Source organism: Scomber japonicus, chromosome 4 (assembly GCF_027409825.1).
Source record: "Scomber japonicus isolate fScoJap1 chromosome 4, fScoJap1.pri, whole genome shotgun sequence".
NCBI lineage: Eukaryota > Metazoa > Chordata > Actinopteri > Scombriformes > Scombridae > Scomber > Scomber japonicus.
The window spans coordinates 20,666,885-20,694,030 of NC_070581.1; the positions used below are offsets into that span (position 1 = coordinate 20,666,885).

A 27,146-nucleotide genomic window follows, 5' to 3' on the forward strand; every position below is an offset into this window, starting at 1 on the left:
AGTACAATCATGTCTTTTGTTTTGTTTTTCAGGAAATTGCACCTTGCACAGATAGTGGGATACTTATCATAAATGTGTTGACCCTGGACATTACAGAGCAACAAACAGTAATGAGCTGCTACCCTGTACATCCATGTAGTTATAAAGTTGTATGTTACATAGCAGAAAGAAGATGAACATGACATAATTTCTTACACCCAAATAAGAATGAACAGTATAGTATAGTGAAAAGGCCCACTTGTCTTTGCAAACATTGAGTCTTTTTACAGCAGTAAGGCATTCACATGTTTATATGTCAGCCCTGGGCTGAAATTCATTTACCAAAAAACCTGGGGCTTACTTAAACACACTTGAACATCACAGCTTGGGGTTAATGGATACGACATGTGTGATTTGATTGGACATCAGATCTTGCACTGCTTTGGATTAGGGTTTAGTAAACTCTGCTAAATGTTTGGAGGAGATATCCCACAATCAAATTGTGAAACAACTGTAGCTTGGCGTTCAGAAAGAAAACAGCACTACATTATAAAATACAAGGGGCTATGTTGATGTGTGTTTCAGGTTCCATGAGACAATAAAATACAATAAGAAAGGTCGGTTTGACTACATAATAGACCCAAGAGTTTGAAAGCTCATTAGATGGCAAAACACTGCAGAGCCTTTTGTAATATGACATTTTGGAAAGTTATCAAGGCAGCAATTATTCTATTTTTCATTATGTTATTTGGGAGATCCAGTGCAAATAAACCATTCAGGTTAAAAAGTACTCTACCAGGAATTTGCACTTGCATGCTTTTGATTTTACAAATGTAGGGTGCTAAGGGAAGCACCGTGGAAAAGTTGAGGCAGGTTCAACAACTTTGCCAGATGATACTGTGTTTTTTTGCTAGAGCCCTTTGCGTCAATGCAGTGGCCTCACTAAAATGAGTATTGGGAGGGCTGCATTTTTTCATGCAGTGGTAGATGCTGAATATCCCAGTGTGATGTGAATATCCCAAAAGGGGTATTAGTTCAAGTGGCAGTGGTGATTTAATGTAAATGTATTCAAGAAGCAATCAGTACCAGTGTCAGAGCAGTAACTCAAGAAGTGCAGCCAACAGCAAAATACATCACATACACTGAATTGGTTGTTTTGCATGACTTAAAGCAAACTATTGAATGACAAACTGAGCAGGAGAACATAATGGGAAGCGGTTCTATACTCAGATTTTCTGTGGAAACTACACAGAACTGCAATCTGTCCTCTCGTGATGGTAAAGAAAGGATTCATGGCACGGCATGAAGTCACACCAGTCAACCCCAACATGTGCTCAAGCAGATCTAATTAATCTTGTCCATGGCAGGTCTTTTTGTACTTCCATTTGATGACCTATGCTGCCAAGGGAAAAGTACAAAATTGCTTGTTAGACAAAAACGACAGTTAAGCTCTGGGCTTTTTTTTTTTTTTGGCCTTGTGTCTCATATGTCACAAATCCTTTTTTGAACAATAGGACCTTCTTTTTAAATAGGCAAGAGGGGCGCTAAAGGCAAGTGGCCTATATTCATGCATAGACATAAAGTTATAAGTATCTTCTTTTGTTATAATGGCTTGACGAACATGTTTAATATGCCCATTTTACTGTTTGTTTGTTTGTTGTTTGTGCATCAGATCCCAGAAAATGTGGTGATATACAGTAAGCTTATCTCAGGAGGTGCCCATGGAAGTACATGCTCACAGAGGCACATTAGAAAAAATAAACTTACATACAGTGTAAGTAAACCACAAGATATTTCTTTCTCTTCAATACTCACACACACACAAACACACACACACACACACACACACACACACACACACACACGCACACTTACACACACATGCACACTCACACACGCACACTTACACACACATGCACGCACACACACACGCATATTTACACACACGCGCACATAAAAACAAGCAGAAAGGATATTTCTGCTTTGCAATTTGTAGGAATGGTAAAAATAATGTTGTACTCATCAAGTTAATTGCTTAAATATGGGAACACTGGAGTTAAAAAGTAGACCAATACAAGATGCAGGTTTGACATTTTAATGTTTTAAATAAATTCCTAGGTTAGCAAAACTAATTTGGAGAAAATTAGGAGTCTAAGGTAACTTATTTAGTCCTGACCCCAAAATATTAAATTTACAGTAATTTATTATAAATTATAATAATGTCTAAAATTTGACAGCTTTGAACCCGCCAATGTTTGGCTGTTGTAAACAGTTTACAGACCAGCTTTCTGGCAACTTTGAACTTTCTGTGCAATTAAGGATTATTATTGACATTATTGATACACACTGGGTTTAAAATAAAGTGGTTTAAAATAATCTGGCTGAATGTTGACTTGTTAATAATCTGCTTGATGGTTATTTCTTGGCCAGTCTGGCTTTGTTGTAGTAATTTGTCGCAGTGTTTCCAGATCTAAGCAGTGACTTTGGTGAGTTATCATAACCAACAGAAACCATTACAAGAACTATGAAAATAACCCAGGTTTTATATATATATATATATATATATATATATATATATATATATATATATATATATATATATATATATATATACAAAACAACCAAAATTATCTTCCAACTTCCCACTGATGCAGGGCTCAATTTTGTTAAAAAGGATGAAACAGTTACCTGACTGCTTCTGATCAGCCTCCTGGAAATAAAATAATTTGTGAGTGCCCTCATTAGCTCATAATCCTTGTCCATGTTTATGAGAGCCAGCTCTCTGTTATATGAATACTTACTGATTGTAAATCATAGACAAAAACAACCATTTAAATACAATCTTGTTCTGAGTATTTGTTTCCCATTGGAAAAAAATAGGATGACCTTTTAAGATAATTCTTTAATCACTCTGATTATTGTATGAATTTGTGTTTGTATTTCATGCCAGAAAAGCAAAGCACTTATTTGTCAAAAATGCTGACATTTACATATTATCTGTCCCATTGCAATACATGTTTGGTACATTTTAAAATTTGTAGCTTATTTCATATGATGTTTTTTAGAAAGGGTATGTTTTGGACTGACAGATCCTATCTTGTACAGTAGTGTCTTGAAGTCTCAAAATACTGTGAAAATGAGAGAGAATAGAGGTTAAGTGATGTGAATGTAGATTGATTACTCTAGATTGATGACAAATCTTCTCCTTTTACTACATAACTAAAATTGACATTGGCGACTCCTCTATCCAAAGGCATCAATTCAGCACCCCTTGGGTAAAATGTAGGATGTCCATGTTCATTTTTACACCTGTAATAATGTTATCCCTCTGAATCCAGCTTGATTTACATCATTACTCCATGGATTCGGAGTCTTACTTGCTTAATGTTATAAATAATCAAAGTGATCAGATAGTTATTGATGCATGTTGATTTAATCTGATGAAATATCAATGTGCACATCTGTGTTTGCATGTTGGTTGTGTGACTCACTTATTGTCCTGTATTGGCTTTTGACTTCGTGGTATTTTGGCAGTATCACATATTTGAGGCATGAAGCAAGTTCTTAGTTTTTAAACATTGACGTTCACAGTTCTAACTTTTTTCCTTCATCAACCTTTAACTTCAGTTTTTTAATTACGTTTTCCCTTTTCCCTGACTTGCAATGAATGTCTTTCAATCTTCCATCTTGTCTTTTTGTCTTTTCCACTCAATTTACTCACGTTCACACTGTCTGGCTGAGTTTAAGTTTAGAGGAAGTCGCTCTGCATCTCATTGGAGAGCTGACTGACAGCCACTTCACTATGTTGTGATCCTTTCAGTATCCTGGCAGTCTGCTGGGGGCTGTAGTCTGTAACGTTTCCTCTGGTGCCAGTGGCTGCTTCAGGGCATGGGCAGTGTCTGCAGGTACCATGATTCTCCGGTAGCCCATTCGACAGTCTTGTGGAGTTGCAGTCTTCTTTGAGGTGAGATTGCCTGCAAGTTCCCTTCTGTGTGGAGCTGTGCTGACACAGACACCCACAAATTGTACTTCTGCACTGGGCAACATCCCGACAGAGGAACTTGCGGAAGTTGGGCTTGAAGACCAGATAGACAATAGGGTTGTAAAGGGTGGACGACTTGGCAAACATAGCTGCCAGAGCAAAAGCCATAGGTGGAACAGTTCGTGGGTTACCGAACGCTGCCCACATGGACACAATAGCATATGGACTCCATGCTGTCAGGAAACCGATGCAAACTGCCACGGAAAGCTAAAAAGAAGCAACATGAAAAAAACATTTGTCATGTAAACATAGATTTGTATAGTAAATAGTAAATAATATACAGTATAAGTAATCTTGTAAACTGAGTTAATCCATTTACCTTAATAATAAGTGCATGTGCATTGGTGATCTTGTTCTGCGGGGACATGTGCTGCTGCACAGCCTGGCGAGAGCCCCGGACGGTCAGCAGGATGAACGTGTAGGACAGGAATATGACAGTGCATGGCACAATATAGCAGAAGAAGAAGAGGCAGATGATGTAGCTCATAGCTGCAGAATTTTGGCTGGGTGCATGCCAGTTGATGCAGCATGCTGTGCCGTAAGGCTCGGCCCCATATTCTCCCCACCCCGACAGGGGACCTACAGCAAACACTCCAGCGTAGCACCAGACCCCAGCAACCAGCAGACAGGCATGGCAGTATGAAAATTTGTTACCTAAGGAGAAGGGTAATAGGGCAGAGATAGAGGAAGGAGAGTTGGGAAAGTGATTACTGATGGATGAGGACATAGAGGAAGGATATAGACACAAAAGCATAGCAACAATATGCTAAAGCATATTGAGTCTGGTTACCTGATGCTGAAAACAGGCCATGAGTGAGGTGAAGAGAGAAATATTAAAGAAATAGTAAAGAAATATTATCCTATAAAAGAAAAACTTAAAAGGAATTTCCGTTAATGTGGATAGATGGATTTAAATGGGGAAATTAGATATACCCTGGAAACAATATCATGTGATAGTATTTAGGATAGTAAAGATTTAGTGAGCATATTTTGACCTCAGGCATGTTAGGATAAGCGAGCACATGGCCCACAGGAATGCACATGTGAAATTAGCAATCTTCATAAAGCCAGGGACCCAAAAATAAATATTCTGTGTGTAAGGAGAGTAGCTGCACAGCATGTTTGCTTAGAGGCCAAGGAACGTGAGAAAAAACACTTCAGAAGCTACACAGCTGTGGAAGCCACCAATTTTTCTGTACTCTTCACAGTCTTAGCACAGTGCACAAAGGCCCGTGTTAGGAAGCAAAGTCACCAAATTGTTTGCCACATTTGTTTATGCCTGTGCACAATCTTGCCTTTCGATTTGCGTTTCACAAAACTTGCCACTCTAGAGTCCTATCAGTGTGGGAAACCAGCCATGTCTTGCAATGTGATTGACTTGCTAGTTCATTGAGTGCTGAAGTTGTACTAAGATTCAAAATCAGATTAAGTAAAATGCTAATAGTGAAAAATGTATTAATCCATAAATGACTGACTGACTCTTCTCAATACCCTATTCAATGACATTGTGATATATAAACAAAAAATCTGAAGTAGATTTTTGTGATAGATTTTGGTATTATTGGTATCAGAACCTATTAAATGTATGTAAGCTTTATGAGGCATTTCTTCTTATAGTGGCATAATTAGTGGTGGATCACTCACTTCTCATTACTCATATGCCACAGCATGAATACGGGGATCTACAGGAAACACTGAATTAGCCTTCTAACCGTCAGCTGTAATTTATTTAGACGATTGCTTCTTCACTGTGGAGGAGAACACAGGGAGCCTTATCTGTGGCACCACAAAGCCTCTTCAGCTGGTTGTCAGCCCCCCTTACAGTTCAAACTGAGGGTGGGGGTTGCTGATTAAGCCTTGTGGCAGACACTAAACAGTGTGGTGCTAAGGAAAGGGCTGGTTAGCCATTACAGATGGCTTTTATCTGATGTGAAGCATCCCTTCACTGATCAAACTCTCTAGCTATGTGAATGGCACATGAAGGATTCAACCTGAGCTCTTTTTACACGCAGAGCTGAGCTCAATTTCTAACAAAAGCCTCAACCATGTTTTCACACAGTATAAAAGGGTTGCAGCAATCTAGCGTTTTCTCCCCTGATACCAATAAAAAAATAGGTTCACAATTTTTCATGTCCATCCTAAAACAAAACAATGTCCAAATTACCATTGAACATTGCTGACATAATTTCTCTGGTTCATACCGGCCATGAAGATCCTGTCGTAATACGCTTCCAATGTAAGTGATGCCAGACAAAATCCACAGTCCTCCTCCTGTGCAATCGGTCAGTCAATCAATCAGTTTGTATTTATATATCGCCAAATCATAACAAAGTTATAGGAACTTCTCACACAGCATGTTTAAACCATACTCTTTAATTTAATTCCACTGTAGTTAAACGGGGAAACCCTGCCTGAGGGAACAGAGGCTTTATTATAAAAAGAAGATAACTTTGGAAGATATCCACTTGACTTATTGCAGACTGAAGCAACATATTAGCTTTCAATAAACTTTTAAGGATACTATTGAACAAAGTGAGAACTGTGAATTGTGTCTCCCATCACTTACACTGTAAGTGCAATTGAGATAAATATTGTAATTGCCAGTATTAGTAGGAGGAATGATCACAGTAAGCAAAGCCTCTTTTATTTTCATCAACGACTACACCTGACTATTGTCAGAGCAAAATTTGGAACCCATCCTGTAAAGGACCAGTGTGCAGGATTTAGTGGGATTTAATGGTGAGTGTGCAGATTATAACCAATTGAATATGCCCCCCTTCCCTCCTCCCAAGTGTGGAGAACCTATGGTCACCACAACACTCAAAAAACCGTACAAACCATGAAAGACCCTCTCTAGAGCCGGTATGTGGTTTATCCATTCTGGGATTATATACTATGATATATTTGTGTCCTAATGTAGAACAAGAAACCAGTCAGTCCATGAATCAGAATTAAATGGAAATGCTGACACCATACTCACTGCAATATATCATACACTGCAGTATTTTCTCATACATTGTGATTGAGATCTAAGCTTAGGGCGTTTTTAGACCTTTGATTGTTTGGTCCGCAGCAGGCAATAAATTGTTCCAATGTAGCGACTTTGTATTGACTTTTGTATGATTCGGTTTCACACACGCATATTTCTAAATGAATCAAAATATGTAATGACTACTCCTCATAGGTTTGGTGTTTATCTCCTTCATTTTCATAATTTGTTAACAACCTGCACAGAAAAAATATATAGTATAAATATAAGGGCTATCAGCGTTGACCTGTTAATTGCGATGTAAGAGCTGAGCATAACCTGTTATAATGGACCTCTGTAAACTGCACAGTGCTCAGTATGTGTTCATATGGTAGGAAAAAAAAAAGATCAGTTTTCTATCGCTTATTTGCATGTCATTTCTTCTTTTTTTTTCATAGAGGTTGAAACAAGTAACAAGCCTGTTTTGACAATGTAAGGAGTAGAAAGTACAGACAGAAATATATGTACTTTCTACTCCTTACATTGTCAAAACAGGCTCAAATGTAGGGAGTAAAAATAAAAAGTGGTCAAAAAATAAATAGTCTAGTAAAGTGCAGATACCTGGAAAATCTACTTAGTACAATTACTGAAGTATGAAATACATACTTTGTTACTTCCTACCTCTGCTAATTTTTGGCAAATATTACAGTTAGAAAACAAGGTGCGGCTGCGACTGGAAAATAATCTGATGATGTACTGGAGCCGCCGAAGACACACTGCATGTCACTTCAGGAAGAAATATAAATGAAATATAAATTATATGACATGAAATATATATTTCAATACACAATTGAGCCATAATTCATTACAACTAGATAGTTTTTACCTATTTGTTTCAACCGCACCAGAGTTCAGCAGTTGGTGCGGATCGAGACCACCTATTTTTGTGGTCTCAGACCGGTTAATTTGGTGCAGACCTGAGTGCGATTGTTGCATTCTGACTGACGCAAACGAACCGAAACAAGGGGTAAAACGAAATTCTCACAGCCAATACCACCTAACATCAACACAGAAACCCCTCATTGATTCAGTTGTCAGTTATCTGTAAGTCAGTTCTTTTTAACTGTAAAGCTATTCCCCAGTTCCCCTCCTTATTCTCTGCTATTCACATCCCATTTCCCTTCTTTCATTAGACCCCTCTAACCAAGGGGGAGAGGACGTGTCTGACTCATCCACCTCGAGTCTTTAGTTTGATTGACTTCAATCCAATGTTCACAAATTCATCAGCAGTCATTGGTGGATATAGATTAAACAAAATAGAAAGCACTAAATCCATGCTCTCCTGTGAGAACAAGGAGTGGGAACTATTTTGTCTGTCAGCAGGGGTCCATTCAGAATAGTAAAACCCACATAAGGATGGTGCTGCAGCTACGGTGAAACACTAATAAAAGGAAAGAGAGAAATAAGGCCTCTGCATCACACTTACACATCTTCCAAATGATCCATCTCTTCTGCTACTATTGTATGTGTTCAGTCTGTCAGTTGCACTGAGCATTTTCTATAATGCCTTGCTCAGGGCAAGAATTGCAAGAATATGACATTTATCCAGTAACATGACCTATAGTAACGAGGCCAGCCTGATATAATCTATGAAGAAGTTTTATAAGAATGCAATTAAAACATGCATGTGTTTAGTATTAACATGAGTAGCATTTTTACTTTTACAGACATACCTGTTCCCTACTCATTAAATTTAAATCTAAAATTCAAGACTGATTAGCAAGGAAGTCAGTCTGAAATCAGAATTAAACATCTAAAATCTCTGCAGATCTTGTTTTTCTCTTCTCATTTTGTGGCTGTGATATTTAGACTAAACCAAATGGACAAATCCTCTTTAAAGACTCTTGAAATGTTCAATAAATTAAATCCAGCCTCTCTGGATGTCAGCAAAAAACGATTTGCTATGTAAAGATATAGTTGGGTAATAGATACCTGAGCATTGAATGACATAATCCTTCTGTTTACGTTGTTATCTGAGTCTCTGTTCTTTGTTGTGATAGCCAGTCTGGCCAAATGTGCATGTTAGTGTATGTGAACATGTGTGTAGAATAATAATAATCTCAGTTGTATATATTTCTTTCATAGTCAGTGTTTCTCATTTGAAAAAAGTAAAGTAGTAAAGTTTTTATTCTGATTTTAGTGAGCCATAAAATTCACAAACACACATCCAATCCAAATAAACCACAGATTATTGTCCTTTGACAACTGATACAGAGAAGACCATTTTAAATTTAATGGGATTATCTCTCCATATTTACTCCACACAAGGGACCTTGTGTTATCAGCCCATAAATGTTATCATAGTTTTGCTCTCTGTCCCTCAGAAACCAAATCTTCTGACATTTTTGTTGTTACTGTATAAACAATTCCTACACTACATATCTCTTTTGTCACACTTTTTGCAAAGCACATCCATTGAAGTGGCTTGTAACTTGCCCACAAACCAACTCGGCAGAGGGAAAATATGTGGTCATTGTCAGTCCTCTTATTCACCTGACAGTATTCAGCTCGATTCAGCTCAACTCGACTCGGTTTGGTACCAGGAACAACCTTTTCCATTACTATAGTACCTACTCAATGTGCGTGGGGTCGTCATAGCACGGCTGCTGTTTCCCTAATGGAAACGCAAAGAAAACCGAGTCGAGTCAAGCTGAGTAGTGCTAGAACTGTATAGTGGAAAAGTGCCATAAGCTCCATTTATATAAAGAAAGTGGTAGCAGCAGCAATTTATGCATTTATACGTGGGTGTAAACATTTTGATGTCCTGTTCTGAAGTCAAACAAAGTAATAGCAGCTGCAATTTAAACTCTTTGCAGGCAGTGGCATTGGTTGCTTCTTTTTTGTTTCATTTTCTTACTGTTCTTGTTTCCATTGGACAAATAACAGACCCTTCCTCCCCTATCTAGACTGCTCAGAGGACTGTCTAAATGACAGACTACAGATAACAAAACTCCAGCTTACTGGCTGTAGGAGGCACAAGTGTCAAAATGACAGAGGTTGTTATTTTCCCTTGGCTGTAGATGGCGTACATCAGAATGACTGTATCAGGTCTAACCTCCTGCTCACGGTGTTAGCTTTCGTGTCACAAGTTGGTCTGAAACTGCTGGTGCTGCAGGTCTGCAATTATTGTCTACAGTAGGTTTGGTTTCCGGTATATTTGATTGCGCAGCTGTCTGCTTGAGTGCATAAGCTAGTTTAGAAACAAGACAGCATGGCTAAACAGTGTTGGTAAGCAGCATACAATTGTACAAGGTTCCTTATGGTGTCATGAATAGGGTTGCCAACTCTGAAAAATAACAGTTGGCAAAATAAATAAGGGACACCTAGTTGGCAGGGATTGCGTTCACCCCTCCTTTTTGTGTTCGTGTTTTTTAAATTATTTGATTCGAACCTGAAATTAATTCGATGCAGGTTTTTGAGTGATACAAATACATGGAAAACAAATTATTATTCAACAATTTATTTTTTAGTGCAAAATAACAAATCTTAACAGAAATCTGTCCTGCTTAACTTAACAGAATAAAATAAATCTCTTTCTTTAACAGAACTGTCCTGCTTAACTGAAAACAGTATATAATATAACAAAAAACATGGGAAAGCAGAAAATTCCTGTGATAGTGTACATTTAGGGCCTGATTTACTAAGATCCCAAATAGTGGGTGGTAAATTGCGTGCGCAGTGCAATAGATTGCACGTGTCACTTGCGTGCGTTTTGCGGGTGATCTACTAAGTATAACTGCGTAAATGAAAACAGGTGCAACAGGGTGGAGAAAACAGTATTTAAATGAGGGTTTAGCGTGTCTTTATTGAGAGTTTGGATGAGCAGAAAGCTGCAAGCGCAAAATAAAATGTGATCAGGTTCTAGTGGAAGAGGTTAACTAATATATTGAGTTATAACAAAAACAAATATTACCATAAAAACCGACATATGGGAGGGTATTTGTGATGAACTCAATTCTGTTAGTAAAACCATTAAAAAATATTCTCCTCCTCTCCACAGTACACTACACCTTATACACGCAGACGTTTAGTAAATCAGGACCTTAGTCTTCCAGTATCTTCTTGCAAGCAACAGTACCTCGACCAATGAGAAGAGCCGGATTCTGCATTGTCATTCTCGTGTGTGAGTGTGCTGTCAGCTCATTGGTCACAGAGCAGGAGAGGGCTGGCAAAAAGATTACTGTAAATTTTAATATAAAATGCCCTGTCATTCATTTATTCCATTGACATTTTACAGACTACTTTGATTCTCACGGAAATACGGGACAAAGTGCGTCCCTTTTCAGCTCAATACGGGACACGTAATTTTGTTTCTGAATACAGGACGATTCCGTTTTTCAAGGGTTGGCAACCCTAGTCATGAAGGAATAATTATTTGTGCACATTTGCATTTCAAACAGTTTTATTTGGGAGGCTTGCTGTCTCTGGGGTTTGAGGCTCTGTATTATAGACTGTCCTCCTCTGGAGAAAAGACAAGGGGAGCTTTTTAAAAACACAGCCTTGACTTCAATTATACTGTGCCTATTAGCAGCAATCGTTAAACCAACTGGAGTCTGGGATAGACTTCTAATTTGATTCGGATGCTGCTAACTGGTGAACCAATTTTTTCAAAGCCCATGTGAAGTTGGATGTTCACAAATGAAGCCTGAATTAGTTCATTAGTGAGACCTATGTGATACTTGCTGTCGATCAGATCTATACAATCTCCAGCTGTGTTCCATAACTCATCTAGGCTGCCAACACCACATTTCTTATGCACTCTGCAGCGTGCTACTGTTTCTAGTTCTTCCCTGACGAAATCTGCCTTCCTCTTCTCTTTTCCTACAATAGCAATCATACTTTGTTAGGGCATCTTTTATCTTGTGTATTAGGCATCCCATCGGTGCAGTTTTGATACAACATGCATTGGATTTACTCTGTTCTGTGTACTCCTGTTATTTGTGTGTGTGTGTGTGTGTGTGTGTGTGTGTGTGTGTGTGTGTGTGTAGAATATAAATGCATCCATGGACTCTGCACACCAGGATGCAGGTTCCTGGACTACAGAACCTGTGTAATACTATTGTGCATCTATTTATAGATGCACAAGTGTAAGTGTCTCTGATTGAAATGAAATTATATACCGTTTCTGTCAACAACTGCCAATTCACAAGTATTGCATATGGGACGTCTCTAAATTGATTATGATTTATAACTATGAATTGTGGCTGTGACAAGTTATCACATTTATACAGAAAGACAAAAAAGTAATGATAGTTTAATGAGCAAATTAGGAGTGACTGATGAGTCTTCAGATTAAAAAAAACATTATGAATTGAATTAACCTCCTGTAAAATTGATACAGAAGCTTATAATTAATAGGATAAAAGCATTAAATCAAAGCTTTAATCATTTGAATGGTAACAGTCTATTTAAAAAAAGAGAGACAGAGCCCACCTCCACTGTCTGTGCTGCTCAGGAGATTTGGTTTAGACATGGGCAATCATGTAAATAAATCCTCAATGGGCTCAGTGACAAAAAGATGAATTATTCCCATTAGAGATTTACTGCTTGAAGAGTTGGCAGTCATACTAATGCAAGAATTGCACAAGGACTGAAAGATGGGTGACTTAATGCTTAGTGAAACTCCCTTATGAAATGTCACAGTTTTTATTATGGTTGCAATGTGGCCATAATGAGTGTATGAGAATGTGTGTAATCCGCTGCCTGTTTAATCAATATCTGCTGCCTGTTTAAATAATATATGTAGAGAAAGTTACATTATATAATGAGTTACAGTATGTATTATGCAAACCAAATCGCCTCACTTTTTTCACAGCTGCAATCTTAAGATGCACTTTAGAGAAATACTGTATTTCACTTCTGTGCAGAGATGTTTGTGATGTCAGGGTGGATATGTCAGCTCCTTATAGTTCCTTGTGCTGTCAGATAATGAACTTGGCAACTATGGCTCCCAGAGGCCATCAGATTAGAAATATATGGGACTAAGACTTACAGAAAGACACACAGAGAGAGAGAGTGCTACATCTCAGTATTAGAGAGAGCATTACCGTATATTAATATAAAACAGAAAGCACTGTCACTAATTAGCTGACCTATTATTGCCCTTGCCTTGCATTTTCAGTTTCTCCTATAATGTATGGTAGCTACAGCAGTGGTTAGGATTTTTTGATATGCTTTTTTGCAGTCTTTTGAACCATTTTTTTTGGGCACATTTGCTATGGCCTCTTGAAATGCTAGTAAATGTCTCATGTTGCATTGATAATATCATAGTGCTAATTGTCAGGCATCTTTATTTATACTTATTAACAGTTAACCTAGAATAACTGGGCTTTGTGTTTGTTTGTTAAGCGGATTTAATTATCTTTTCATTCCCCTCTGGTATTTTATCTTCTAACTTGCTTTGGAATGTTGGAGAAATGCACAACATATAGAAGATCATGGAAACCCAACACACACTGTGGTTCAAATCCAGCTGTAAGGCAACAACTCTGACTACTGAAGCTGTGTCTGAAATCACTCTCTCGTTTGCTCATTCACTACTCTATAAAATAGACACTCAGTAGTTTACTTGATAATGAGCAGCTAATCCAGATTTTGGAGACTCACTTATTATCAGTCATCAGTCATAAAATGCAGTGCATTGCATTGTGGAATTGTTAGCAGAAAATAGTTGAGATTGGATGGACACTACTTTTTTTGATCCATTGTGGAATTTTTAGGGTACGGACTCAAATAAAAAGTTAGATGGTAAATATAGTGCTGTATATATAGATTTATAGCATATATGCAGCTTACTATACATAGTGAATTGTGATTGTGATGACACTGCCTGAGTAACTTATTGCATTCTAAATATGAAAGTCCATTATTGAACTTATATAGCTTCATAAAATAATTCCAGCTCAAGATCCACTTAGCCTATACAGGGATTTAAGCCATATCACAATGTCTTCATCAGCAGATGGAGTTTTCTCATTTGTTGAGTATGCATGACAACAGATTCATCTCCATGAAAATTTTGCACATATTGTCGATTCCAAATTATAAACAAGGCAAAAAGACAATAACTGGTTGAGATAAAGTCCAATATGTAACCTTTTCACCTTTAAAATGTCTAAAAATAACCAGACCTATTTTGTTGAGTTGTGTGCTTACAGTATCCCAAATGTTTCCAACAATGTTCAAACCCACAGACATCTGTAATTGTATTAAAATAACAATCTGTTCCATTCATATTCGTGCTCATCATATCCCCTTTGTTGTATTGACCCAACTTACTCTGAAAGATTAGAGATAAATGGCTATTTGGAAGCACTGGAGAAAGGGTTAAAATTAGGTTGAAAACCCCCAGACACTAGCAGGTTTGCATGTTAGCTATCTAATTAGCTCCAGACAGAAACTATGGTTGTCACTTGGGAACACAGTCTGTGAAGTTGAATAACAAAAAACTTTTGATTTTGCCAAAGATTGAATGTAGGAATTTTGCATTTGGAGTGAATTTTAGACCATACCTACAGCATTCAATAAAAACATATTAAAAACCTTCCCAATAGGAATTTAAGGTTATTTGATATTTTTCATGGCATTTTATTTGTAAATGCAAATTTAAGATATTTTAAGACATTTTAAGGAACTGCAGCCATTGTGCATTTGATGAAGACCTTGTAAATATCCATTAAAAAATAAGTGGACACTTCATGTGTCTTGGGCAGATTAGATAGCAATCTGATCTCCAAAAAGCCAAGTGTAAATGCATCCAGTCTTTGAGCATTGGGCATAGGGATTTGAGGTGTCAATGAAAGTGTATTAAATAGTATCTGGATTTTGTCGTGACATTTTAAATCAAGTGTGAACGGGGCCAGTCGTCCTTGACATATTTCTACTGAGCTCTGATGATTGATTTGTAAACTGAGAACAGCCTGCCTTAAACTCCACTGGATTATAATGAAAACTCTTTCACCTTGACATCATATTAACCTGTGTGAACAGTTGCTACTGTATGTAATGCTTTGAAAAATAATTTTGATTGTATGGCTACCTCAAGTGTACTTGACATCTGAATGTCAACTGTAGACTTTGACACCATTATCTCTGCTGGCTGAGAGTGAATATTTCATGAATAAGTCAACATGTACTATATATCAAAGAGGAAAAGTGCTTCATGCTTGGTTTTTGAATGCCATTCTAATACATGTCTTTGCCTCATGTAAAGTACTTTGAATTGCCTGTGTTTGAAATGTGCTTAATAAAAATACTTTGCCTTAATAGTGATTGTGTTTTATTCACATTTTTAAAAAAGTGCATTTTCATGTTATAATAACAGTAAATACACATTATAACAAGAAAGGTGTTATTTGACTGTATTTTTATCTCTGCAAATGTTTGAATGAACTGAGCAAGTCTTATTTTCGTTCAGGGTGAACACATAATGAAATTTTGCTCTTACTAAACATCCTTGATGCATTTCATAATGGGTCCCTGAAAGCCTATGGGATGTGCTTGTCCCAGTAAAAGCACGTAGTATTATGAAAACATCATAACGAGAACGTTTTCTTGCTAAAACAAGATTAAAAATGTCATGTATATTTATTAGTAAAGCTGGAGGTTCTGCACTCTCAGTCGGAACATTTTAGTTGTGCAAAAAAACAAAAAGAAAACAAAAGCGACCTATATAACTTGTACGCAGTCCTGCAAATCATTTTAATAGGAAACGTCTTAATGGACTAAATATGAGTGATGTGTCTGAAAATATCTATTGAGCTTATGGCACCATTACAAAAGCTGTTTGCTTCTCCCTGCATATAATGTCTGTTACAATTAGAGATTCCTACACAGGAAAAACAGTGGAGTGTAGGTGTGTGTGTGTGTCATATGGTCAAGTTGGGTTTTGAGGTTACTTTTTATTTGTTCTGTGGGTTATTGGAATAAACATTTGTAAATTGTTTAATCTTTACTGATTTTTCCTATTTTCCCGTACTGAGAGAGTAATTCATCTCCATAGAGGATGCTCATTCTTCATTTATTAAAGTATTGAATAATCATCTTATGTGAGGTCTAATACAGTATATGACTGAATGCTTATGGTGAAATAGATGGCAGTGTTGATCTCTGAGGTTGACTGAATTATTTGTGGTTTTGTGGTTGTTCGGGGGGGGGGGGGGGGGGGGGGGGGGGGGGTGAACTGCTGATCAAAAAGAAGTCAAATCAAGAGAAAGGCTGGTCGTAATTAAGGGTTTCTCATTTGGCAGCAATCAGCAAATCCATAATCATTCAAGTATTGTTTGTTTATTTCAGTAGAGTGCCAGTTTCTTGTATTACCACAGGTGCTTGAACACTCAATTGTTTGGGACTACAACAGTATTAAAGACTCCAGCAATTCCATTTGTTGATTCATTTATTTGAGAAAAAGGGACATTGAAAGAAGATGGGTAATCATGTCCCTAGTGTGATGCCCCTGTAGGTTTAGTGGGTGGGTGTGGTTACCTTCCCTCTCCCTTGCAAGTCCCGACCTTGGTTTAGTCTTGGTTTTCAGATATGCTATTTTGGTTATACAGAAGTTATTTTGATTTCCGCACCTTACGTCAACCTCTCTTCAGTAGTCCATTGGTGGTGTTTCATGGCCCAGGCAAGCCTCTTCTTCTTATTCTGACGTCTTAGCAATGGCTTTCTTGCTGCAACTCGACCTGTCAAACCTGCAACTCAAAGTCTTCTCTTCACAGTTGAAACTGAGACTTGCTTACTACGACAACTATGAAGCTGTGCTTGAAGCTGTTGTCCTGTGAGCCGCCTATCACGCAAGCTGTTGACTCTCAGAAACTTGTCTTCTGACTCTGTTGTGGCTTTGGGTCTGCCGGACCTCTTCCTCTCAGAGTTTCCCTCTGTTTCTGAATGCTTTTTGATGGTGAAGGAAACTGTACTCACTGACACCTTGACTTTCTTTGCAATTTCTCTGTATCTGATCTACATTTTTAAGTGTTTTTATATAATCTTCAGTTTTGGGTAACCTTACCTTTTTTAACCTCTGGCAGTTCACCACTTACCTTTGTACCATTTCAAGCTGTTCATTAGACTTGAACTGCTTGAATTTCAATAAAAAACTGGAAAAATTGGGGTGTTCTAAAACTTTTCACGTCACATACATTACTGATGCCACTGATGTTCACACTTGATGACTTATTCTAATTTGGCATAACTTTGATTTGTTTTATTTTAGATTAAATAAATATATTTTGTTGATTGATTGCCATGGTGTGTCTCCCTTTTGTTGCGGCCACTTGAGCCAGGTCATAACACTAGATATTAGCAAATGTTAATTTTGTGTTATTCATAGGGCTGTTAGCGTTAACATATTGGCCGAGCATAATGCATTTTAAAAATCACATTAATCGTGCTGCTCACTGACTCACTCAGTCAAATCCACTGTAACAGATTGCCGCAGGAGTGTTACTGCTGCTGTCATATTGCATGCACTGTCTATGCCAATTGTTGTGACTTTCCTTGCAATAACTCATCGCTCTGCTACTTTTGAGAAGTGCTGGCCAAATACTGACCACATTTTCTTTGGTTCTCAGATCATGTTTATCAGTAGATGAGTCTGTTTTCATTCATTTATTAGGGTTGCCGGTGTTGAGTTGGGGGTTGCTGGTGTTGGAATCCATATTTATATGTCCATATTGCTTAAAGAAGGCTTTTATGTCTGTTATTGCTTCCACTGTGATATTCACCTAATCAGTATTTACGGCAGTAGTTGGTATGTATGTGTTTCTCAATCAAATGTTTTGTAGTCAATAGAAGTTTGGTGGAGTTTACAAAAGTTTGTTATGAGTGACAAGGTGTCGCCATGTTGGATCTGGCCTTTGTGAGCACGATACATCAGATTGTCAGTCCTCAATCAGAGTGAGAATGACCACCATATTGACTAAGATTTATTTTCTTTCATCTTTTTTTTATATTTCAAATCTTTATATCAGTCACTATTTCTGACTGCTATGCACCTGGAAAACTCATGTACAGGAATGCCTAACAATCCACAAGCGTCAGCCACCATGTCTGTCTTATCTGGGGCATACCACATAATGCATGCAGCTAATGAAAATGTGTTATTTTTTCATATCATTAAATGCTATTACAAACATACAGTGGAACCCTTCTTCTCCCATCTTTAAGGAACCCCATGCTGTAGCACTCGCTTTGGGATCCACTGACTGAAGTCTGCAGTTTTTAGTTTGTACACATGTACAAGGGTAAAGTATGCTCATGGCTGAATAAACAGACTGACTTGCTTTATCAGCTCAGTGCTCATTTGCTCAGTTATTCTGTAAAATGAATGACGCAAATTAAAATTCATTTGTAAACACTGACAGTATGGATGTAGTCAAAACATGCTGCCAGGGAATCATGCAATTACAATAATTGGATAGTTTGTGATTTTTGGAAATGTAAAAAAACACTGCAGGGGAGTTCATAAATAAGGGAATTGAATCCATTAAATGGCCATGCAAACATATTCTTATTTACATATCCTGCAGTTTAAAGAGGTGTAAACCGTTAAATTACCGTTATTGCATTTTTACTTTGCAACAAGCCCTTGAGGTACTGGCTTTACAACATTAAAATTTTTCATTTTCACATTCAAGGTGCTTGGCTTCCAGGCAGGTTAGGGATCTAAATGTTCACAAGGTGATCAGTAAGGGTTAATTATGCCTTCTAATTATTACTATCAAAAAATGTATATTAATAACACTTTTGGGCCTGTTTTACAATAGCCTGTTTTTATGTGTTTATGATAGTTGTAAGTGGAATAGTAAAACACACAAGTAAAACATACAAGATGGTTGTCTTACCATGGTTTGGGCAGCAAACCTTGAGCCAGCAGACGCAGGAGAGCACTGTGAGGTTGGTCAGACTGCACAGGCCAAACAAAACGCCACAGAAAGCATAAACCATACAGGTCGTCTTGTTAAACAGCCACCTGAATGGAGACAGAAAAAGACAGGGGAGCACTGGTTACTGACCAACATCCTGATGTGAGGCCAAGAGTTCTCTGCAAAATCCTTTTGGCCTTTCCCTGGGTCATAACCACCTGTAATGAACAAGGATACATTTTGACTCAGTCATTGCACATGTGACAGCTACAGTATCAGAAGCATATGCTCAAGGGATCAGAGGGCACATGCTCAAGGGTTAAGCAGAGGATGCATGAGAGTGTTATGGGTTGAAATATTTCATGACTGTTATGAAAGCTATTTTTGTCTATACATTTTCCGTGTGATGGAGACATATTGTCTCCTGTAGGATTGTAGAAATACTGAAGTCATGGGTATTAAATCACCACCACAACCTAAATGCTGAATCCCTTTAAAATTTCATTATTTGTTCTTACCCAAAAACAGTTAAATTTAGAATCTGTTGAGTCAAAAGCTTATTTGCCTTAAAGAATCTGCTATGGTTGGCCCAAGTTGTTAAAGCCCCCAAATTCCCAGAAATAATGAGGGCAAGACCTCAGTATCCTCAAGAGCTGCAGCCTTGCTTCTTCTTTTTTTCTACAAGATTTTGTCATAGACGCCTTTATCAAGCAGTAGACAGACAGGAAGCATGGGAGAGAGAGGAGGGTGTGACATGCAGCAAAGGACCTCCGAGGAGTCGAACCCAGGGTCGGGTAGGGTATAACAGCCATAGACCAAGACATACATGGCATGCACTCTAACCACTCGACCACCTGCATGCCACAGCCTTGCTTCTTTGTCCCTTTGTTATTGTCTTTGTCTTCTCAAGTCCCTCAGGGACACACTGAATGTAAAATAATAGATGAAATGAGAAATAATATTGAGGACTTGAATGGTCACTCACATGTGAGCGTAGGCTGAAGGGATAGCCAGTGGGAAGAGGGCAATGGTCATGCTCAGGTCACTGATGGCGAGGTTAACCACAAAGAACTCTGCTGGCTTCAAGGAGGACTTCTTTCTATAGGCCACGAACAGCAGGATCCCGTTCCCCAGCACCGACAGCACACCTGGAAGACAGAGTTGCAGTATATCTGGGGCTATTGGAATATAATACACATTTATATGCTTAAAAGGTATAAACATAGGAAAAAACAAAACATACCAAAAATGGTATAGAGAGTTCCCATGAAGAAGTCATTGTCTTTTGATATTCTGGACACGAGCAGAAACGTTTCTGAGGCATTTCCCATCTAGAACAAAAATGGAAGAACACACACATAGACAGGGAAAAAGATGAGGGAAAATAAATCTTTCAGATTGTGTTTTTGCCTTCTGGTAATTTACAGGAACAAACGAAAAACGACTTCCTTACGAATATAAATCATGACACTTGAGATAGGACAAAACAGGAAGTGACTTGTAGAATAGACCACAACCACTGTTACAATGCCCAAAAACCAAGTTGTAATTTTAACCACAGTTAAGAGCTTCACTTCCTCCAGCCTCATTAGTGCTGTTTTGAACATGAGGCCAAGCCAGACTCTTACAGTCTCAGAAAGCCTACTGCAGTACATGTATGTGCTAATTTAAACCAGTGCACCTGTATATCTCTCAGTACTACATACACCTAGAGAAAATGATAACCTGTATCACAGCACTGCACAGTGATGTGTATTTCCTTCAAAATGATTTATGAAAGTGTGTTTAACTCTCCTTCTGTCCCTGGTTAGCTCTGCCACATATTTTCTGCGTAAGTAGTGACATATTGAACCATGAAGGACATTTACTACTCTACTTCCTCTGCTTTTCATAATTTGCTACCTACACAGTCTCATCAAAGAGCAGAGAGAGGAGCCTGTTTCTTTGTACCAATTCAATTCCGTCCTTCACCTCAAAATCATTCTCATCTTGAAAACCAGGCAGTTATTTGCATACATAGTGTGACCTGACAGTACAGTGTTCGTTGTGCCCAAGGCAAGCTGCTGAGGCAATCTTTTTAAAGGAATTTATGAGTGTATGAGTAAAAATGTATTCATAGCCTTTCTATTTACTCAATGACTTCACCTCTACTTACATATTAAAGGGAGCTAACAAAGGGAAAAGACATGTTAAATCACCTGGGGTTAAGAGTGAAGCTGCATTAACATACACTCAGGAGATTATCTTCAAAGAGAACCAGAGGTGAGGAAATTGTTTTAATGTTATTCTGTGAAGACTTTTTTTTTATAACTGTATGTGGGCTCTGCAGGTAGCACAGCTTCTCAGCAGATACAATCCTGGACAAGTTTGTGCACAAATGCAAGTGATTGCCTGTATATATAGTGAAGGCATCTATCAAGTTCGTTTAAAATGTTTTTTTACACAAATTACATCACATAGTATTGCACTTTTTCATTAATATATGCTATTTAATTACTTTCCCATAAACCACTTCCATGCATCATGTTCACAGTTTGTCTTAATCACCTTTTGTTCTTGGGGCAACAGTCCAAAAGTATCTTTTTTTTCAGAATGAGACAATCTACATCTCAGCCTTCTTTGACAGTGTCCCAGAGACTGCCTTGTCTTGTGATAATATACAATATGTTTCGCTTTTTGCCTTTACAAAGGTTCCCACAGATATTCAGTGGGGTTGAAGTCTGGTGACTGCAGGAAGAAAGGATACAATTTGAAGATCCTTCATTAAGCCCTGAGGGGAGCTTTAGATGTCACACCAGCAGAAGTTACACAAATGGATGAAAGATACACTTACAAGCATCCACTGTGTAAACAAGTACCAGTAGTAATTATAAGATTATGTTATAATGAGTCTGCAAGTTTCACATTTATTAGGAGTGCAGACATTAGAAAGAAACGTGACATGGATACAACAGTATACTTCATGAAAGTCACATAGTGTGCTGATTTCATGAAAATATATGTGTACCAAGAGAGAATAGGAATTAGAAATGTATACGCATAATGTGTCCTAAAATAATATGGACAAAAATGTGGCTGTGAAATAAAATATAAAAAAGTGTCATAAAATGCATACTGCAGACTTTCTTCCCTCCAGCTCTGAATTTTCTATGGTACATTCATGAGATGGTCTCCTGTGATTATCATGAGGATACTTAGAGTTAATGACAAAAAAAAAAAAGACGGTATGTTCAGACAGAAATTTGACAGCTGGAAAGTTTGTGTTTATTCAGCCCAAACAGCTAAAATGCCAACTGTACATTAGCTGTAAGCTAGCTAGAAACAAATGCACTGTGTGTATCTGTTTGTGTGCTTCTGTGTTAGTGTTCAGCTCAGCTTCTGACTGAACTCAGAAATCACCAGAGACTCCAGTTCTTTTTTTTCATTTCCTTCCCTCTCTCCTTCTCCCTCTCATTGCAAATCAAATGAAATGCGTGACTTTTTTGCTCAAGTTGAAACAAACTTCAACTCACACAGACTTTCTATGTAATCAAGCAGCTTCTACAATGTACTTCTGTATGAACACACAGCAACAAGCACCGCAATATAGTATGAAAATTAAACAAGATATGTCTTTTTTAAAAAGAGCTCCATTAGCTGAAAACTCTGTAATCCAAATTCACATGTAACAAGTCAAGACAATAATAATAAAATATTTTTAAAAGGAACAAAATTAAGGACAAAGTATATAATAACATTGTTTGTCTCATACTACCTATCTACAGTATTGACAGTATTGATGTCAAGATGTCGGTATCCTAGAAACAAACTAGTCTGTATGATTAATCGTCTGACCATCATCTGTCTGAAGTGTTTATAGCTTTGGATTTTTTCCTTCTTCAAATAACCACATTCAAATCCTGCTTTTATATAGAGGATGGATGATTAACACACTTTTGGGCATTCATAGTGTTGCACTCGTTTGTACATATGAAAAGTGACAGATTTAGTTTGATTCTCCAAATGGTTGATCTGTTGGGCTTATGGCACTATCTCACTGATATCTGGTGATATACTGCATCTGCCTGCCTTTCTGATTACTTACATGATTGCCCAGAGAGGTACAAATGGACTGGTAAATGGACTAAATTTATATGGAACCTTGCTAGTCTTATCGACCATTCAAAGCACTTCATAATACATGCCAACATTCATCCACTCACATACACATTCATACACTGATGGCAAGGCGCCAACCTACTCATCAGGAGACATACAGTGCTTCCTATTCCAAGTGACCTACAATATTTCTGTGCTCATCCATCTGACAAGCACAAATTGCTCACACAATTTGTGGTTCAGTTTCTTGCCCAAGGGCAAAGCTGGGGACTGAACTGCCGACCTGCTGGTTAGTGGACAACCTTCTCTACCTTCTGAGCCACAGCTGCCCCAAGGAGGGGAGCAGTGAACCAGAGGAAGTAAGCAGGATAAGATGGAGGAACCCTTGCTCACCCTCATCTGTCAGAGAGGAGGAAAACGTGTAATAAAGAGTGAGGGAAAGTCATAAAGTGACTGTCAGCTTGTAGCTAAATGGTGGAAAGGGTGCTAATCACTGTAGAGGACATCTGTGACAATTTAAGTCTCGCTGTCATACAAACTTAGTCTACACACAGAGAGACAGCCATATAGATACAAACATACAGTGCAAACAGAAAAAGAGAGGGCGACATTGTCAAGAAGAGTGAGGGAAACAATGAGGAGGCTGGAACGATTGAGTACAGTGAAGGATGAGAGAAATCCTATAAGAAACTGTCAGAGAAATAGGATTGAGCGCAGAATGATGGAGATTAATTATTAAAGAATCAGAGACACAGACAATGTCAAAATTCAGTGATAGTGAAAAGCATCAACTCTGCACACACACACACACACACTGAACGTTGAATACTCCTGTCAAATGCAAAGTACATAAGGAACCAAGAGTGTGTTTTCCAATTTGGGAAACAGATTATTGTAATTATATTCACACATACATTAATTCCTCAAGTCTCCAGAGCTACAGTGCAGTGTTGTTTCATTAAAACATCCCAGCTAGAGACCCCCTTCACTTTCAGACAGTTTTATATCACACCAAAAGCAGCAACCTCCTTTACTTTACCATCCTCCTCCTTAGTATTTTTGGAGCATATAGATTACAGAGACAAACACTCACATTTACTTATACATTTAATTAATTCCTCATGCATCAGAAATATAGGGCTTTGAAAGATAGACAGGCGTGTAGACATGCATTGTTTTTGGGTCAAGGCTTCTGACATACTTAAAAACACATTATTAATTCAATATTAAATAAGTCAATATGTCTAATTTTGCATCAGTGTTGACTTTTTCAGTATTAAACCAAGACCCCAGACCTTAAACAAGTTCTCTGAGTTCATAAAATGCATTTTTTGAGCTGTGAGAAGCCGATGTAGAGAAAACTGATAAAATATGTGGACAGTTTTTCAAATAATTAACTCAATAATTGACTGTGCAATAATGAACTATGTATAACTGTTGTGTCTCACTGGCCCTTATTTATATATTTATTTATATTTTAAAACACATATTTTAAAGTTTTATGGGTATTGGAATGAATGTGGTCATGGGTATGGGTAAGATGTGTTTGGGCTTGTGTGTGTACTAGTGTTATGTGTATATATTTTATATTTTATATTTTATTTTATTTTATATGTTGCAATTGGACTGCTCAAACGGAGTTTCATTGTATACTTGCAATGACAATACAGATCTATTCTAGTTTTTCATTATGTGTTGGCTGTTTGCAGGTATCTTCAATACAATATAAGTCCTCATTATGCTGATTAAAAACAAGCAGCATTTATCTACCCCAAATATGTATTTGGTAACGCAAATTAGTTGAGTGAGGAGCACTACATCCAACTTGGCATTCAGGTCTGGTGCTAACAGTGCTAGCAGTTTCATTACTGCCTGACTAAACAATTATAACTAGGAAGGAAGTGGAAAACCCCTTTAAATTACGTATCTATGAAATAGTGTTTGCTTGTCTTCACGCTGTCATAAATCTCCTTAGAAAGTAATTCCTTGTGCACATCTATATTACTAATGTGAAAGCAATGTAGGTTATATGAGGGTGCACGGATCCACTGTACAGTATAAAAGACATCAGAGCAAGTAAAATATGTTGATAATGTGAGCCTCAGGAGATACTTAGGGGGTTCAGAGCTGCAAAAGAATATGTTATAGAAGCAGACAGGAGGGCCACACCAGAAGCTCTAAGCCCATTAAGCTCATTAAGACCCGACAGATCCAAAATGTCACCTAACCCCTGAAGCTTTGAATGTTATCAGTTAAATCTTGAAAATCAATTCTCAGTGTGACAGGCAAGGATAGGTGCAATATAATCAGGACTGTTGGATTTTGATAAAGCCAAGCAGCTGGAGGTGGGAAATTAATTTCTGACTGAGTCCTGAGTGCAGGTGTTTCATTGGTCGACAAAAGATAGAAGAGACTGAATTGTGGGCTGATGGTCCTCAACTGGACCATACATGATAGCAAAATCCTTATGAGTTGACAAATGAGAAGTGTGGACTGTACACACACAAACACACACACACATGCATTTTAAGCCAGCGCAGCAAACACTCAGTGCCTTAACTGCATCACCTACACCTGGATAAAGAGTGATAACTACGCGTGCGTACAGGCAGGTGTTGGCCGATAAGTGTCATGCCACGTGCGAACACAGTGGAAGCCTATGTGCACGTTCGTCTCAATGTACAAATAATTATTAACTTTATGATGACGAATTTTGAGTTTAATAGCTGCTTCGCTTCACAATTCAAGCAGTGCATGAATAATGAGTTAAAATTTCGCCCTCTGGAGAGGTGAACACACATTACACTCCAAATCGGCCAGTCTGAAGCCTATTTAAAGGTGCAACTAAGTCTGATTGTCCGTTTTTTACAGGCCCGTTTACACACTCACATAAATTCCACATTGCTAGAAAGACAAATGAGCAAAAAAAGAGAACAGAAGCAGTCAGTGAGTTATGCATCTCCACGAGTAGAGCAAGTCTAGACTCAAAGAAAGAATACACTGGGAGCCAGTTACAAAAAATAAGCATCATTATGTAAACAGGACATGAGTGATTATCCTGTTTCCCCTTGATATTACTGATGAGGAAGATATGGAAGACCAAAAATCCTTTTCTCCCCACCAACCATCTTCATCTCATCCTTTTCTATTTTCCTCTTTGTCAATCTTGTGTCACTTAGCCTACTGCGAACACAACTCAGCACTTTACAACCTTTAATCTGTAACCCAGAAATAAATGCTGAAGTATATTTTACTTTCACAGAGGCAGAGACAAGAGCAATCACTCCTGAGGGCTCCTTCACAGGGGGTTACTTACAACTCATGTGTGGTCTCCCCCACTTTATTCACAGATGTATCCTTCATGGGGGTCTTTTTCGCTTTAGGCAACCTCACTGTGGGCAGCCCATCACTGTCAAAACATTAAAGATGTAGATGTGTGTTCAGCAGTTGTATTTTCTGTTTTGGCTGTGATTCAAATGTTAAGCTTGGTCTGCATCACTTCTGGCAGGGTCACTTCATCAATAACATGTCCTTTTTGTCAATGCAGTAGAGTATAAACTGCCCCAAACAGACTCCGTTATGGGCTTTTATCAACTCTGTCCCTCCTGTCACTTTCTGCATGTTGCTTCCTTGTGAGCGAGGGATTGAGAGGAGGAGCAGTGTGAATGCTTTCATATCTCTTTTTTCAGTTGCATGTTTTAATCTTTCATCCTCTTATTTTCCTTAGGAGTATCCATTCATCGAACTCCCTATTTTGATCTTGTTCCTCTTATAAACTTTGCTTTACTCTCTTTTCATCGCCCTGGTATCATTACACAGTTTGTCTTGTTGCAGAGAGTTATGTACACTTCAATCAAAGCATATCAACACTTTCTATGGTGAAAAAAACAGAAAAGTCCCTAGTTGGAAGTGAACAATAAAGTAAAGTAACATTTTATGGGGTCAGGTCATATGAATATGAGATGCATTATGCATATGCATTTCTGTGGAATCTTTTAAGAGCTCAGATAAATCCTGAAAGATGACCTGACAATCACATGGTCCCTTGGATAATAAACCATTTATTTTATTGACAGGTCTTCTATAATTCAACTGAAGAAAAGAGGAGGGATTACTGTGTCTGACAGTTTCATGA

General features: G+C 37.9%; 1 protein-coding gene across 1 annotated transcript; it reads right to left on the bottom strand.

The window, feature by feature from the left end:
• Positions 1-3,727: 3,727 nt before the first annotated feature.
• opn7b (opsin 7, group member b) lies at positions 3,728-20,244 on the bottom strand. Its single transcript, XM_053317883.1, has 5 exons — positions 20,157-20,244; positions 19,899-20,061; positions 18,893-19,020; positions 4,341-4,675; positions 3,728-4,228 (listed from the first exon to the last, which is right to left on the bottom strand). The coding sequence occupies exons 1-5, from the start codon at positions 20,242-20,244 to the stop codon at positions 3,728-3,730; spliced, it is 1,215 nt and encodes a 404-aa protein (XP_053173858.1).
• Between the last annotated feature and the right edge of the window lie 6,902 nt (positions 20,245-27,146).

Bases quoted from the DNA above. Each gene is read 5' to 3' on its own strand.
- opn7b (XM_053317883.1), bottom strand. From the start codon at position 20,244: ATGGGAAATGCCTCAGAAACGTTTCTGCTCGTGTCCAGAATATCAAAA. The intron at 20,062-20,156 runs GTATGTTTTGTT...TCTGTCTTCCAG, and splicing joins AACTCTCTATACCATTTTTG to GTGTGCTGTCGGTGCTGGGG. The intron at 19,021-19,898 runs GTGAGTGACCAT...GTCTCCATTCAG, and splicing joins CCTTCAGCCTACGCTCACAT to GTGGCTGTTTAACAAGACGA.